General features: G+C 42.5%; 1 protein-coding gene across 1 annotated transcript in view; it reads right to left on the bottom strand.

Annotated features, from left to right (window-relative positions):
- SORCS3 (sortilin-related VPS10 domain containing receptor 3) overlaps positions 1-17459 on the bottom strand; it is a gene marked incomplete at its 5' end in the record, with an annotated part of 198980 nt that overhangs the window by 40937 nt on the left and 140584 nt on the right. The window contains 3 exons of the mRNA XM_009871634.1: positions 12495-12602; positions 17249-17340; positions 17447-17459. The exon at positions 17447-17459 is cut by the window's right edge and continues 85 nt beyond it. Coding sequence (XP_009869936.1) covers positions 12495-12602; positions 17249-17340; positions 17447-17459 — 213 coding nt within the window. The remainder of the gene's footprint in view (positions 1-12494; positions 12603-17248; positions 17341-17446) is intronic.

Raw genomic sequence — 17459 nt, 5'->3', positions numbered from 1 at the left:
AAGCAGATTGATGGATGGATCAACAGAAAACTAGACAGAAAGAGAGCCAAATACATACTTTAACTGATAATACTGCAAGAAAAGCTAATTGCAGTGTCATCATAAACAGACTGTTTCATTTATGAAAGCCTGAAACCAATCTTGCTTTTTTTTCCAATTTTTTTATTGTAAAAGAAAAATGCTTGCAGAGGAAGTGTCTAAGCAAGCAAAAAATTCCCAATAGTAAAATCACCCAAACTGGTAAATGCTTCAGCCACCCCGAATGCGCACTTCTGGTGTGGGAATGCAGAGAGCGAGGACAACAAGTAAAATTGCCAACTGATTTCAGTTAAAACCCCCCTTTACTTACATCTGTGCCTCTAACAGGTAGGGTCAGAAGCAGTTATTTAATGGGTCAATCCAAGAAGTGCTATGAAGCACCATCTGGAAGAACCACCTAGTGGCAGGGAAACAAGTGTGTGTTAGTTTTTTCTCATCTCCTTGAGGGGGATGAAGTTCTGTCATCAAAACCAGGGGGAGGCCCAGATCTGGGCAATCACAGCTACAAGAACACTGAGTGGTTAACTCACCACACTGAAGATGTGAAGATGCCCATTCTCTCTGCAATGACCACCTATTAGTGCAAAACAGTCGAATTTCTGCTCTCATGAACTCTAAAGCCATTTAACTTTTGTTATGCTGAGTAGTTGGGGTTTGCTGTTAGTTATTGTACTTTATACCCCAGTGCTCCAAGCTCCAGCAGAACCGACTAGTCAGCATCAGCACCGCATGAATACTTTGAAGAAACACAAACCGTTTGATGCCACTTCCTCTGACCCAGACCGCTGGGGAGCACAGACCAGAAGCAGGGAGATGGCTTAGCAAAAGGAGTCAAGACCCAGCCAGACATATGAGCTCTAGCTGAGAACTGACTGTGCCCCTGTACATGGTTCTCTCACTTCCATAACTGTCTTGATTTGGTTTGGATTTTTCTCCTCCCTAGCAAGGCTGCCCTGGCCCTACATTACCAGGGAAAATGGTGAGCCTATGTTAGAGATCCTGGATCTGAGCACACACTTACAGAAGGGCTTGGTATGTAAATATACTTCCATTACTTGTCGACATTTATAACTTTCTGAGACAATAAAAGAAAATGCTGATGATTTCACACACAAAGAAGATGACCTGTTATGAAATCTAGATCTGAAACCATCTCTGTGTGAGGAAGTAGCAGCAAAGCAAGACTAGCTCCTATGTGCAGGCTGAGCTGTTAGGGCCAAAACACATAGAAGCAGCAATGGAACAGTTGCAAATTGTGCTGGCAGGTTAAGTTTATGAATGGTGAGTGAGAGATGAGCTATTTCTCCATTAATTAAACATAAATCATTACTTCAGAGGAAACCAAATAGGCTGTGTAACCTCTCAATTGTCTTTTATTAGGGTTTGGGTGTAATTAGCGTTAAAGGAGGTCACTAGTTACATGGAAATTGGATAGAAAGGGACTGAGACAAGGAAGTAGAACCTAACTGAAAGAGGCACAGATCAGCAGTTAGAGAGAGTGGAAGACAGAGAGTTGTACTTTCTCATAACTGGCAAGATGACGCAGGGAGCAAGAGACTAAAACCAAAAGAAACATAAAAGATGAAAGATGATACTGGAAAGGCAGACAATTGTCAACAAAAACACTGTCTAATTTTTTCCTAAACAATAAATATGATCTTTAGGAGCCACTTTGGAGCTTTTAATTCAGTTTCTTTTGGCTGAACCTGAGGGCAACTGGGTGATGATTCAGGGCTGCTGTACTTAGAATCACAGAATGTCTTGGGTTGGAAGGGAGCTCAGAGATCATCTAACCCAACCTCCCTGCCATGGGCAGCAATGCCCTTAACTAGAACAGGTTGCTCAAGGTGTCCTTATCCTTAACTAGAGCAGGTTGCTTCTGTCTGTGGATAGAGAGTAGGAAAAATGGCGCTTTTTTTTTTTCTAGAAAGAAGGGATGCACATAAAATATGCCATTCATTTGAATCTAGATTTTCAGCTGGTGCAAATTAGTATAATTTCCATAGACCATCTCAGATGTAAGACCTTGTTTTACTGCCACTATTCAGAAGGAGAAAAAATAACAGCAGAGAAACAACAGCAGACAGCAGCTTGCACGATGACAAATTTGTTCAAGAAAATTTTGGTCTGTATTTTGTTTCCCAAGGAGAAGGGTAAAATGAGAATTTCATAGAATTTCTCATGTAGACAAAATCTGAAGGAAGTGGTTTGTCTCCACTTCCAAGTGAAACTGACATATGTTAGCTCAGTGGTTTGAGCGTGGTCCTGACAACACCAACGTCGGGGGGTTCGATTCCCACTCGGTCCCCATCTGTTGCCTGGTCTAGTCGAGAGGTGGCGTCCCTGCCCATGACAGGGAGGTTGGAATAAATGATCTCTAAGGTCCCTTCCAGCCTAGGCCATTCTATGATTCTATGATTGCACAGACGAGAAATTCAAAGTGTTGGCCAGATTTGCTGACTAGCAACTCATATTGAACTGGTCATGGAAAGCCGCACCACTGCCAGATTTCAGGTCAGGAGGGAGAGAGACAATGGGGCAGGAGAAGAGTTTCTGTAAATACATAGAAAGAACAAAATCTTGCAATAAAAATCCTGCAATACAATCATGGGAGACCTTTTATCCCCCTGCTTTAGAAAACAGTCTTGCGATTATTCATCAGCTCAATAGGCACTTTCTTTAAAGTGCCAGGAGAAGAGGAAAACCACTGCAAATGACATGGTACAGCATGATCTTTCAGTTAGGAAGTAATGCCAAGCACAATTAGTAAGTAATCTGCTGAACATATAATTATGAAGAAGCCCTACAGTTTGGGCTTGATTTCTCTGCTTGCTGCACAAATACTGCACAAGGCAATGGAGGAGACTGTTGGGTTTTTTAATTTTATTTTTTTAAATACAAAGTGCTACCAAAATAAGAACTTACTGAATGACAAACTAAACCTTTTGAAATGTAGTCTCTAAAAAATTTATTGCCAATGTTCCCAAACCACTTTACATGACAATTGCTTCAAAAGAAATCCCAGCAACATGAAAGGGAGTGTGAGACACCTGGGAAGGGGGATGGGAAAACTCAGTAATTTTTAATGTTGTTTTTCAGAAGTGTTCTCCCTCTTCCTCGAAGCACTTGTGAAAGACAATCAGTTTGTGACAGCTTTGGAACCCGAGGATGCTTCCTCCTTCTTTCAGAAAAGATACTGGCAGGTATTGGCAATCTGAGTGTTTCCTTCACTAACAGGTTTGCAGTGCCATCAAAAGTGTGTGCTGCCCCTTTGCCAGAAGCTGGATAGCACAGCATGTTCAGTCATTTCAACCCTTCATCCTATGAATTAGCAAATTTTCAGCCAGAGATGTCCCACACAAATGTGGAAGCCATTGCTCAAAACATGTAAGCTCCAAACACAGGGACAGTTTGCGGAGCAGGGTGACAAGCTTTGTCTGGCACAGGGTATCAGAGAGAAGGCAGCTCCGAAGAGGGAATGAGATCTGTACCTGGCTGAGCAACAGCATGACAAGGTGGCTGACCAGATATAGTGGGGGAATTTTCACAAGTTTGGGTCAAAAGGATCATGAAACAGGGAAACCATGTACAATGATCATACGAAGACAAGCTGTCCTTAGGAGTAAAGGCTTGTAGTGCTACCTGAACTACGTGAGATGTTTCAAACTATAATATGGCTCCTCTAAGAGATGCTCTCCATCACTCACTGCAGCTCAATGATGAAAAACCTGTTAGAGTGAACTCAGCAGCCAATCCAGTGCTGAGTCTTCCCAGCTTTCAGAAAAGCTGGTGTGCTGTACCACCCTGTGTCCTTTGCAGGATCAGGGCTAGGCTGAGCTGAAAAGGTGCTGAGGCTACATGGTTTCTCAGTTCCCTGAGGGCTGGTGGGATCAGAGCACCAGAATATTTCACGGCTTGCTCTAACAGGAAGGTGAAAGACTCTGAGGAACGTATGTGTGCACAGCACCCTTCCCCTGGCTGTGCACCCAACACCAGGACTGAGCTCTTTGTACAGCTGGGCCCAGCTGCTGGTGGGAGGACAACACAGGACCTATAATCCATCTGTCCTTACTCAAAAGCACCAGAAACAAAGCACATTAGCCGGCAGATGAGAATATCTGGATTGCATTGCTGCCAGGCAAACCCTGTCCTTTAACTTAGGGAAAAGAAATCATTTGTCAGCTTGCTGTTCATTCTAGCTCCTTCTGTAGGTTTTTTTTAATTAATTTCAGTGAATAAAAACCTGCGTTCACCACACCTTTTTCTAGTTCTCCTCCCTGCACATGCTTACCTCTCCATTCACCATCTCTGAGCATGACAGACATGACTCAGTATCTCCTTCCCCCTAAGGAATGAAGAAAGTCTGCACAGTGGGATACTCATCTGGGACCCAGGAGAGCTGATTTAATGCCAGGCTCTGCCCATGACAGCCTGCTGAGGGACTGACCACGGGCATGTCCCTTGTTCTGCCTCAATTCCCCTGCCGGTGGAATACAACTAATGATGTTGATTTCTTTCGTGTAATGTTTGATCTAGTGTCCATAAATAGCATTTAACTCCAATGACAGTAATGTTTGCCCCAGAAAGCCAAAGACAGACAATATATGCCACAGAGCCCAGTGTCTTCACCATGTATTATGGCTTCTGCCAGGAAATTTTTGAGTACACGGTCACAGGTCACAGACATCCTCTTCCTAAGGCCCAATAAATCACACAATGCTGTCTGAGAAAGATTACTCTAAGTAGATGTTCTCATCGCCTAATTTGTGTATTCAGGTGCCACAGGAAGACCTCAGTTCATACTGCAAGTATCAGCAGCACAATTAATATTGAGCCTCTGTGGGCTCTTTAGGTGAATTCATGCAGCAATCCAAGGGCTAACAGACAGAGTGCTCCTCTGGCAGGGAGGGAGATGGGAGGAGGAAGTGACACTGATTAATCTATGATCATTAATAATGTTTTTAAGTCTTGCAAACGAAGATAATGACATGGGTAATCAAGTGTCTTACTTCAGGGTATAAACTGATCATCTGCTGGGATAAAATAGGAATTCCTATAACACACATTTTCTTGTCCATTGTAAAGTCTGTTGATAGCATTAGCAGATTGATCATTTTCTTGCAAAGTCCCAGCTATTCATTACTTCCAGAAGCTTTTGAAATTAGATCAGATGATACAGGAATGCAGCTCACTATAGCAAATGCCAATATTCTCTCAATCACTTTGGTTTCCTAACTTAATATTTGTAATTTTTGTTCTCGGACTAGGTTCTAAATTTTACTGTTCTTTCTATGTGCACTCACTATTTTCACGGATTCATTTTAATTTCATGGATCCTATTCTGAAGAGTCCTTATGTAGGTTTACACACTACAGTTTTCACAACCCCATGAATGAGACAGTGTAATGAACTCACAAGGACATATCAGAGTCTTGCAGTAAAACCCACAGCCAATAACAAGACCGGTTGCACCACAGCTATTGCAATAAAAATAAAAGAAAGAAAAACTGAAATGCCAGATAAAACCACAATGAGGACAACAATTAAAACCTCCCAGTCCTTTCTAGGTGTTTAATGGTATCTACTCAACTTGGATAAATCAGGTTTTGAAACTTTCCCTCTGATCTTTCAAAAATCCTGCAGTTTTGGTAGGCCTGAGGGTATGCACAGGATGGCTGGACAGCCCTCATTCCCAAAAGGAGCCAAAATAAATTAAGATAGCGCGCAGAATCCTTCACCACAATAGGTCCAACACATGATCTCTTCTGTTCTTTTCTGCACTGGAAGATCCAAGTTGGATTTAGCTTTCTACAGCTTCTGGTAAAATCTTCTCTGAAGATTCTCTCTTCACCAAATCCTCTGTTGAGCTCAGCAGCAGAAGATGCAGACGAAATCTGTCTTTTTTTGTTGAGAGTGAAGCGAAGTGAAGCGAAAAGAGACCAGATTGATGGCAGGAGTGTGTGAAGGCCTCTGCTGGGTGACACGAATTAAGAAATTCTATGTCGGTGTCTTTTCTTCGTGCATGTTGGACAAGAACCTCAATTCCTTCTACCCATTCACCTCTTCTCTCATTTGCTGAGATTGCTAGCAGTGGCGCCCGTTATGTGGGGTGAAGGCTGGCCCAACAAGGAGAACGCCAGCTCCTCCAACCACAACCCAGCAAAGGCACTATTTTCTATCACCTCTCTGTTTTCGCCTTACTTTTCTCAGCACAACCACTCAGACGTGGCAGATCTGCAGTTCCTTACCCCTAAGCAAAGGGCAGAATATTTCAAGGACATTGTGTCAGCTTGTAATTTTCTTTCCTGTATCAGCTTTTAAATGTGACAGCAAAACTTGAGCAGAAGGCAGTGAATGTTGCCTTGCTTAACGATGAAAGATGATAATCACTTTATCAGAAAATGACAGAAAAAGGACTCTTGGCTTCCATGTAATGTTGAACTTGGTGAGAGCTTGGACCTGGGAGCTGTTGCCCCTCTCTCATGCTTAATCTGCTGAATCACTGCTGAGTGCTGATCAAGATCTGTTCATGTTGCCTTCATACCCACGAATACTTTGGTGATGTCTTCCCCAAGTCAGTCAGTTTCCAAAACTAATAGCTAACTCATGGAACTCCTGGCCACGTGATAACATTACTGCTAAATTTTTTAAGTGATTTAGGGGAAAAAAAAAATCAAAAATAGAATAAAATGTGAATGTCTTAGAAATACAAAGAACATGTTTGGCCAAGAAAGTCCCTAATTTGAAAATCTCTGTAAATGAGGAATGTGTACACGGAAATCATAATTTATTTTACTTTTATAATATATACTTTTAGCATCCTCTACTTGGCACTGTTGGAGCATGGAACTGAGCTAGAGGACCTCTGATCTGACTCAGTATGGCCTCTGCTCTTAATGCTATCTTTCTCACCTTAAACACCTCCTGGCATCCATCTCACCTTTTCCAACATTTCTCAATTGCTTATTCATTCTGTCCCACTCTTCTGCCATCCAGAGATGGATTGCCAGTAATTTTATGGATTTCCTGGGAAAAAAAATGCTCCCACTTCATCTCTGGTAAAGCTTCACCACCATGGAAATGAGAAGGTGCTAGAAAGGGCCAAGACTCGTAACCTATTCATTTACAACAAGGAACATTTTCTAACATACACATAGCCAAGGACAGCAATCACAGTAATGCTGGCAGATCAGCTTGTATTAAATCCTCTCACTGAAAATGTTAATGCTCAATGATGCATACACAGATATATATGGATCATTAAGTACACATACATCGAAACATATATATATTTATATACACACATGTGGGTGTGTCTATAAATACACATATCAGCACAGACAGACTTAATGATCCCCAACTATAAATGAGTGTCTGCACACTCACTCATATAATGAGTCCACAGAAGTGATAGCAAAGCTCTACAGGGCTGTGAAGCAAAAAGCTTGTTTCTCTTTATGTAGGTTTGGAGAGAATGTTTAGCACAGGAGATAAAGTGGCAGGAGTAATCATTGTAAGTCATAGCTGGAACAATACGAACAATATAAAGCCCTTCTCTGGACCCACAAGAACCTCTTGTCTCTGATTTGAATAGTACAGACTAGCAACCCTCTTGAGCAAATATTGCTTCTGGTTGCATATATCACAACTGACTAGAAAAGGAATATAATCTAATTCCTTTTCCCTGGTGCACAGCCTCAGGCAAGTAACATGCTGTGCCTATGGCTTGTCAACACAGAAATGTTAGATCTCACTCATTAGAATGTGAAACCATTAAAAGATAAGACTAGTTGCCAGTGAGGGCTACGGAACAGAAGTTAGAAAACTGAAGATTTAAAAAAGACTAGTACTTCCTAGACACTCATTGGGTCACCTCAGAACATGCCTAACCTATTGCCCTCATGGACTATTTATCTTCTATAGTTGCTTTCCTCACACCTACACCAAGCACTGACATGTGCTTTGGTACACACTTCTCAAGCTGCTGACCGGAGCTGAGCTGACCATATAAGATAAGTGTCAAAACAACAGTGAAAGGAACTGTGGAAGTGGATCGGCCAGGAATTGAGAATAGTGGATTCACATTGGTTAGGCAGTAGCCCCAAGTTAGACCAGTTCACACAGTCTCATGGCACATCTCTGTTTGTCACAAAACTACAATTTTAGCAGAGCCCACTCAACTACGCTTGAAAGCAAATAATTCATTCTTGCATCCATACACTCATACGAAATAACAAAATCTGCAAGATATCTTGTGCAACTCCCTGCTAAAAGCAGTTCCCAATGCAAAGTACACTAAGATATTCAGAATCATATAACAGCCCTACATGCAAATCTATATAGATTTTACCATACTGGTAAGTTCTTTAGGACTGTCTCAGGACACGTATGTACACCACAGAGCACAGAAGATCCAAAAAGCCTAGGATGCTCGTACACTAGAGACAGATATAGCAACTGCTCACATTACAGCCATGAAGTAGTATGGAATTCTGTACTGAAGCTGGTGCTACTTCCCACAGCCCATAGAGCCCCTCGCAGGATGTACCACAAAATGAAAGTTGGGAATAATAGTCATTCTACTGATATATTGATTTTAATAAGATAGTATTATGATAATATTGTTAATAATGCAATATGTTAATAATAGTTGAGTATAATAGATATTTAAAACATATTCCCCTTATGGAAGTAGTTGAACACAGATCACTTTGATGCAAATCAATGGAAGAAATTTTCCCTATCGGGAATCAGCTGAGACCACTAGATTAAATATTTTGCATTTTCCAGGATGAAAAACAAATCTTTAAAAGCCACTAGCGCACCCACCTTGGCAGTACACAAACATGAGCACAGTCTTGGTCTCTATGTTTCACCCCTGCTTCTAGTCTAAGAGCTCCCACTGATCTCGTTGTCAGCTGGGGGATGCTAGTTGCAAACCATTGTGCTTCTCTCATCAGCTTCTTGAAATCATTGAGATTTCTACCCTCAAACAGAAATTCCATGTACCTGCAACCACCATGTGTGGTATCTTGGTTTAGAGGATGGCCAGTAGCAATGGAAAGGCATTGATTTCTTCTCAGCCAAAGCTTCCACAAGCTCAACATGATCCTACACTGCTGTTACAGATGAGTTCACTAAGATTCTCACTGTAAAATATATCTAAGGGATCTGCATAGAAATGGCTTGTATATGGGCTTTATAAATTGGCTCTTTCCTCCCCAGTTCTTTTAATGCTGTATATAGGAATTTCTCTAAACATCTATGGCAAGTATTATGTGAAATTTCTTTGTATGGCTTTTACAGACTATTAAGAATAGTTTTAAAAACTGCTAATGATGACAGTAATGATAAAAACAATACCAATAACAATAGCAATAATAATAATAATACGTCTGCAAAGACTTCAGAAGAAAAAGTCAGCTCTCAACAAAGCTGATGCCCAATATTCATCAATATAACTAATTTCCTACATTCTCCATTAGAAGACAACAGAGATATAAGTAACAATAACCACAGATTTAAAATGTATCTTTCATCTCAAAAGAAAACTGCATTGATTTGTAAAGTAAATGGGCTAAATCCCTAGCTAGTTGAAACTGATTAGCTCCATTGATTTCAATGAAGGCGCTGATGTACAGATTTATTTGAGCTCAGATCTGTTTCTCTGCACGTGTGTCTCTCTGCGTTTGCGTGTGGTTGGAAAGCGGTGCACATTGCGCATTGCACAAAGAATTTCACAGAAAAACACCAGAATAATCAACACAGTAAGTGACACATTATTGCCGCATTTGGAGAAAAATGCGTAGAGTGAACAGCAAGCAGGCTCTAATCATGAGCTGAGGTCTGGTATATATTTCCCCAACAGGATGCTGACAGCAGTCTTGTGAAAAGGCTCACAGGTATATCATATGCTGTTGCATTTTGCTCTTTGAAAAAACAGGGGCAATATTTGCACATAGCAACAGATACACAGATATATTCTTCTACACAAGGAAGTACTCCACTTTTATGAAAGCCAAAGCCAAGGCATGGTTTTGGAATAAAAGAAAAGCCAGCAACCCTACCAGAACTGATACCACCACTAGTATGATAAAATCTCAACAGCTGTCTGTGACATCGACACAGAGGCTGCCTCAGTTCTGCCCCAGCATTGTTTGGGAAACAAATTTAAGTGTGATGCTTCTATGCTTTATATGCATAAATAATAACCATAATTACTTATTCTGGCCTTCCTAGGACACTTTAGCACAGGAGATATAGATAGGCTATACAGGAGTTGGCTACACCTTCCTGATCCTTCCAAGACTAGAGCACTCTCCTGGGTTCAACTAGGACAGAGTTAATATTTACGAGATGCTGGGAGGGGCTACAGTGAGAACAGCTGACCTCAACTACCCAAGAGGGTATTCAAGATCATATGATGTCACGATCAATGTATAACTGGGGAGCTGGCTGGGGAAAGGAGGGATTGCAGCTTGCGAACAAGCTGAGCATTGGGTTCTGGATGGTGAGCAATTGCTTTGCGCATTACTTGCTTCATATACTCCTTTTTTAGTTTTTATTGTTATTACCACTCTGCTTCTTGTGTTGTCCTATTAAACTGTTCTTATCTCAATCAATGACTTTTTCCTTTTTCCTTCTTATTCTTCTCCCCACCCCACCAGGCAGGTGAAGCAAGTGATTGGCCGCATGCTGCTTAGTTGCTAGTGGGACTTAAACCACAACAAACACCAACACGCTTCTGTCATGGCAGAGATGGCAAAGAAGCCAGCTCAAATGACTGTTTGCCAGAAGAGGATTTTCCCCCAGAGGCTTTCCTGCAGCTAAGGTGAGCTCAAATGCAAGTACAGACCACACCTCACCACAGTCAATTCTGTTTGTGTAAGGTTGATGAAGCCCTGGCTTTTGAAAAGCATACCAACATAAATCACACGATGCAGTTGGAATAAATTCAAGTGACTAGCAGAAATGCCCAAGACACACAATTGTTATCTGATCCAAGCCTCCTCAGAAACTGATGACAAGCATACCCAGCAGTATTCTCAGTCTGTCACTACCTGTGACAGCAGCCATGAGATCCACCTACACATTTCTGCCACATAAGCAGGCAGAGGGATTGAAGTCTAGAAGAAAATATACTAGGCCTGAATGTCTTTTCTCTTGCAAGTAGTGAAAATCTGCAGGAACTTCAGGTGCAGGTGCAGAAAGCACGAAAACCAAACCTACCGCAAGATGAAATTTATAAATTCATAGTATGCCTCCTGCCGCTGAGTTGGAGTGCTGCAGCTGTGCCTCATGCGATTCACCAGACACTCCTTCATGCCACTGCACATATGATTTGCAGGCATTCCTCAATCTAAGGCATCTTAGCCATCTTGCTTTCTGATCCTTTTCAGAAAGCTGTTCCAGTCAGCATAGAGAAAATACAGATAAGCAAGCACCTCTGCAAGCAGCAAAGGCAGTGCATGCAGTCCTTGCTTTTCAGAATATCAGCACAGACTGCTCTGATCTGTTCTGTGCTAGAAGTCAGATGACTCTCTGAAGATGCCTTTGAATCTAAAAAGTCCCCTCTCTCCTCTGGTTGTTCAACTCAGATCCTGGCCTGTTCTTGGGCCAACATTACTCCACCAATTCCACCAGCCTTACCCAGCACATCAGCACTCTTGGGAGATCCAAGCACCTTCAGTGCCAGTCCAGGCTCTTCCTTCTGTGATGCGGGTGAATCATAGCATACTAAACCCTAGACCAGGAAGGTTATTCTGAGCTCAGCGCTGCATATGCACACTGAGAACACCTTTAGTGTGAGCTAAAACCAGATGTACAGCCCACAATGCAGACAGCAAGCAACGATGTTTGGAAATATTCATACCGAGCAACAATCTCAAAAAACAGTCAAGCTGCACAACTGACACAAGCAGAGAACAGACATTAGGTGCAGCCATACAGATCTCTGGCCTCAGAAGAGCACTGCAGTCCCTGGGCCATCAGATCCAGGGAACACACTCCAACAGTATTTATGAGAAGGGACCTCTGAATCTCACTAGTCCAAGTTCTTATTCCGAGACAGACTGTTGGGAACTACAGATCAAGGCAGATGCGGATTCATCTAGCCAAGGCTTGAAAACTTCCACTGGTGGTGATATCACAACTCCGTAACCTGACCAGGGCTACATCATTCCCGAGAATAGCAGATTGGCACCATATCTCCTTGTCATACCCCCTAACACTATTGGGAAGAGTTTGGTTCCATCATCTGTTTGCCAGAGGATGTGTGAACACTCCACCTGGGTCTGTGACTACCGGCAAAAACTACAGAACAGCATCATGCCTTCATGCAACATATACCCACACAATGTTGCACTGCAACCATGAGGCTCACCATGCACTTGGGGATCTCCATGCACCCCTTCTGCCAACACATTTCAAAAAGAGTTAAGAGCTGCTGTACTTACGTCATTATCTGGGTCTCTATGCCAGGGTCTATAAGGGATCCATCGACAAAAAGTGGTGTTGATGTGAAACTGTATTTACCCCAAGATCTTCCCTCATCAAAACTCACCCTAGGATAGAAGCAGACAAGATTTATACACATGAAAAATACTTACTCTGGAGCAACTGCAGCAATTAAATGTTGGCTAAGGTCTGCAAGCTCCAGCACCTAGATTTAGAGACAACCACCAAACTTTGGCATTTCCCAGCCCACTAATTCATGTTCTTGGTGTACTCTGAAAGATCAAAGTCTTAGAAAATATAAACATTGGCAATAAGGACATTGACATACGTGATCCAGCTGTACATCAGACGCCGAAGGATCAAGGGGAATTGCCAAGTCCTGTTTCTAGGCCTGTAATGGCACCTGGTATGAGGCATCACTCAGAACATAAGCAGGCCTGGTGTGAATGCATGAAAATTGCTGTCACCACAGGATGTTTCAACCCATGCGTGTGTCAATGCCGTATGGCATTAGCTACAATCACTCTAGTCCTATTAATAATTCTTTGCACGGCATCTCAGAGGTGGTCTGCATTTTATAGCGAGATGGCGGAAGGAGGCCAAACTAAGCCACAATCAATGGTTAGCCCAGGTGCTCTTTACAGTTGTAAAGTAAAGTTGTATGCTGGTTAAAATTAAAGTATTTCTCTTCTCAGAGGCTGAGAGCATTCACACTGTCAGTGACAAGGCAGGGTAATTCAATGTTTTTTGATCGTGTGTCCCTATCCCCAACCACCATGTGCCTTGCTGTCTGTTTTTATCAAAGAGCACGTGTAACCTAACCCAGTTGAAGTCTTGGTGGAACCAGAGTTAGTAGAACAGTCTTTTAGATTAGCAGAGGCAGGTTAGCAAACCCTGCTCTCAGCTACACGCCAGCAACCGCTCAGTCTCTGACGACTGCAAAGGAGTAAGTGAATGAACAGCATAACTGACCACACCAGCAGACAGACAGGGTCACGACTCGGTGGACTCTGTCCCTTCCCAGCCTCCCCTTACAGCCTTCCCCCACCTCACCCATTGCCCAGAAACCCCATTGACACCACAGGAGAGCCTGCCTCCAGCTCTGCCACAGCCCTGCGCAGCCACAGGCCTGACATGCAGGCTGATGTCCCAGTCTGGCCTCAGCCCATCCCCGTCCCCAGTGAGCTGCCTGATGTCCATGGCTGGGGCTGCCCCTGCCTGCCCTGTTCCTAACCTGGACAGTGGGATGGGTCCTGGATGCGAGATCGTGCCCTGCTGTCCCAGGGACCTCAGTCAGCTCCCAGCTTTCCAGCCCTGACGTCTTTGCCCACAACAGAGACGCACAACACAACAGTGCAGAAAACAGCCAGGGGAGGGTGTGCACACCCAGCTGCTACTGCAGCAGAAAAGAGGCAACCTGCAGGCTGTCAGCATCCAGCTCCCGGAGCTGCTGCCCATGAACAGTCCTGAAAGCAACCAAGTTTCCTGCTGCTCACAGACTCTCCACACAACTGCTCCCTCACAGTTTCTGCCCAGAATTTCAGCTCCAAATTATACTAGCAAAGGAAGAACAGAGGAGCACAAAGGTTTACTGGCTATGAAATTATTTGATCATCTCCTAGCAGGGTCATTAGAGTTCTGCGTAATTCTGCACAGTACCTGGGCTGTGAAGGCTGGCAGTTTTCTCATGATGGACTTTACCAAAGAGACAATCTTGACACAAACTTCTTTGAACAGCAGAAAACACTTCTTATTTCAAAGTGAGCATAAAAAAAGAAGTTTTCCTTATATTCCAGACAAGGAAAGATGCACATGTGTGCGTGCACATGTGCATTTGAGCACCTGGATTTGTATAAGAGGCTCTTGCTGAAAACTGAATCTTCTCCACTTTTAAGTAGGTAGAATCAAAAACACTGTCTGAGACACCACCAAAGAACCATGAGGCCAGTGTAATACAAACAATGTTTTACATCAGCCTCCCATCTCTAGTGTGGAAAGCCAAGGCTTGCAGTCATCATTCCTTAAGCATCTGCCTCTCACAGCACCTAGCAAAACACCTTCACCTGACTCACAACACACATCTGCCAGAATAGGAAGCTGACTACAGACCAAAGACAGAAAGCTGGGATTACAACAGCATACAAAAAGCTTATCTGCCCTAAATCTATTTATTTAAATGTATGTATCTTCCCACACACCTGTGCATTTGTATGCTATTCTGCTTCCATGCTTATCTGTCTAAATAGCATTTCAATTTCTGAGGAACAGCATGCTTCATTAGCTTAGCTAAAGTTCTCTCGACTTTTCAATTATCCACACCTCTTTTCTCCAGGATGAAACTTATTGTACAATGTCTCAGCCTGAGAACTAATAGATACACATGTACCCTGTAATCTATCCCATTCCTGCCCATAAAACAGGTGCCTGCTGAGGCAATATGAAGCAAATTCCAGTGCCCCTAAGGGTACAATTTTAGAAGAAACCTGTTGGAGCTTATTGATAACAGCTCTAAATCACTAGTCATTTAACAGAATGGGTGGGGCACTCATAGCACTTACTGCACATGTTATTTCATGAGACTTAGTGGAAAGGGAGAACACCTGAAAGGAACCTCAAGGAAGCAAACGAAGATGAACTGGAGTCTCAGCTCCTATGGAAAGTCAACCTGTGACCCTATTTTTCCTAACATCTAAGTACAGGCACTTACGTAATGTGCTTTATACATCCAAAGAGCCTTCACAAGGTAAGATACAATTAAAACAGTTACACCTGGGTTGAATAATATAGTAATAAATAGTTAATAAATGACTTACAGTTCTTTCAATAGTCTTACTTTTCACTCTTTCAGCATTCAACCTGCCACAGCGTGATGTACCTACTGCTTGTGACACCTACCCTTGGCTAACCCACACTTCTCCTGCCTTGGATTACACTTGGGGTTTAAAGACTTCAACAAGGTCTTGATGTCCTTTTTCCTGAGGGCACTTCACGTTCAGTCATGACTACTGAGTTACCTATGAGAGGCAACTGTTTCTAGTCACACAACAACGCATTCAAAGGCAGAAAGCTGGAGTCTGCTGGAAGCATCATTACAGATTTGGCCTGTTACAACACTGGTCCAGACTAGCCCTTACTCAGTACGACTACATATATGAAGTTATGACTGCAATAAACTTGCTTATGATAAAACAATGTTTCCTGAACACTAGAAAGCAAGACAAATATCACAACCCTCATTTTGCATAACATTACTTGCTTGTAATCCCCCCCAGAGGCACAGACCCATTAGAGAATACTCTGTTCCCCTCTCCTAGAAGAAAAGATCTAGCAATATGAGCCAATACATCCTGTGGTTAACAATCTATTATCACATCAAAACTAAAGCAGTCATTTGTTTAGCTCAGGTGGTAAAAATATGTGCTCAAATGCAACATACTCAAACTTCAATAGAAATCTATGTTTCAGTCATCCAAGAGCTATCTGTCAAGTCCAGAAGCTTTTCATGTGAGAAAAAAGTAGCCATTAATATTCTTAAGGTACATCTCTGGAACATTAGCTTGTAATGGGTAAAGACAGCCTGTCTTGAGGTGTCCAGCTTCTGAACAACTGTAATTTAACTGAAGGATTTTGAACAATAATGACTCAGGCAGAGGAGACCTTAACATCTCATCACTGCTGCCAAACACCATTGCTTTCTTTTTCTATTTGACTGAAGGCCACATTTTCTGTTCTGCATGAAGAGCGTGAGATAGTCATGTGCTTAGCACCATCAAGCTGAGAAATAACTCTGTCTTGCAGACAGAAACACAAATCTTGTCTCTAAAGGCTATTTCTAACTAATTCATTTTTAAACAACATGAGAAGCTGGGTAGGACAGCCCATTAGCCATGCCCCTCTTCAACTGAGAAATCATTTTGTCCTATTTCATATTCAACTCTATTCAGTTGCCATCACTGTATTACTGGATATTGATAGTGGAATCCTAGAGAAGATAGCAATGTTAGCAACTTATCTCTATTGTCTTCCATCAACACCTGAAAGGAGGTTGTCTGTTCTCCCTAGTGACAAGTGACAGGGCAAGGGGAAATGGCCTTTAAGTTGCACCAGGGGAGGTTCAGATTGGATATCAGGAAGAATTTCTTTACTGAAAGGGCTGTCAGGCATTGGAACAGGCTGCCCAGGGAGGTGATTGAGTCACTGTCCCTGGTGGTGCTTAAGAGACCGGTAGATGTTGTGCTGAGGGACATGGTTTAGTGGTGGTGATAGGGCTAGGACAAAGGTTGGACTCGATGATCTTGAAGGTCTCTTCCAACCAAAACTGTTCTGCCCCTCTCCCTCCTTTTATCTGTCTACATCAGTTTAATACTAAATTCTGTAAACAAAAAGCAGAAGTGAGGGATGCAGAAGGGAAATCCTTTCAGAAATACCTGAAGCATAAAGGATGATCTCTTAATCAGTATATATGTGTTTGTGGGAAACAAACCCCTCCTGAAGTCTCAGAGTACATTACCAGTGCAAAGAGTAATTCATATATGTGTGTGATTATGTAAATATCCATTATATTTATAAAATGCTACAATAATCATCACATTAGTCAACAAAACCAAAATGGCGATAAGATGCACATGCAAATTATCTCATTTACTCATTTTGAAGGCACTAGCAGATGTTGATCAGGTGATGCAAGAGATATTAGCACAACTGTAAGCTTAAGTCCATCAGGAAACCTTCTCAAAAAAACAAGTTTCCTTACCACATGTGCCGGATGGGCACTGATGTGTGTTTCATGGCCACTAGTGCCCCTCCCCAGTCCAAAAACCATACGTTGTATTCCTCCTCGAAGATCTGCAAATGAAGTAGGCACAGCATGATTGCACGCCTCCACTAGGAAGACTCACAAGAAGAAGAATAAAAAAATGCTCCATGCTTTCCTTTGTTTTGCAAAACGTACCTGTCTCCAGGAA

This window comes from Apaloderma vittatum, unplaced genomic scaffold (genome assembly GCF_000703405.1).
Source record: "Apaloderma vittatum isolate BGI_N311 unplaced genomic scaffold, ASM70340v1 scaffold866, whole genome shotgun sequence".
NCBI lineage: Eukaryota > Metazoa > Chordata > Aves > Trogoniformes > Trogonidae > Apaloderma > Apaloderma vittatum.
The sequence above is the reverse complement of the archived record's forward strand: the minus strand, read 5'-3'. Positions and strand labels throughout refer to the sequence as shown.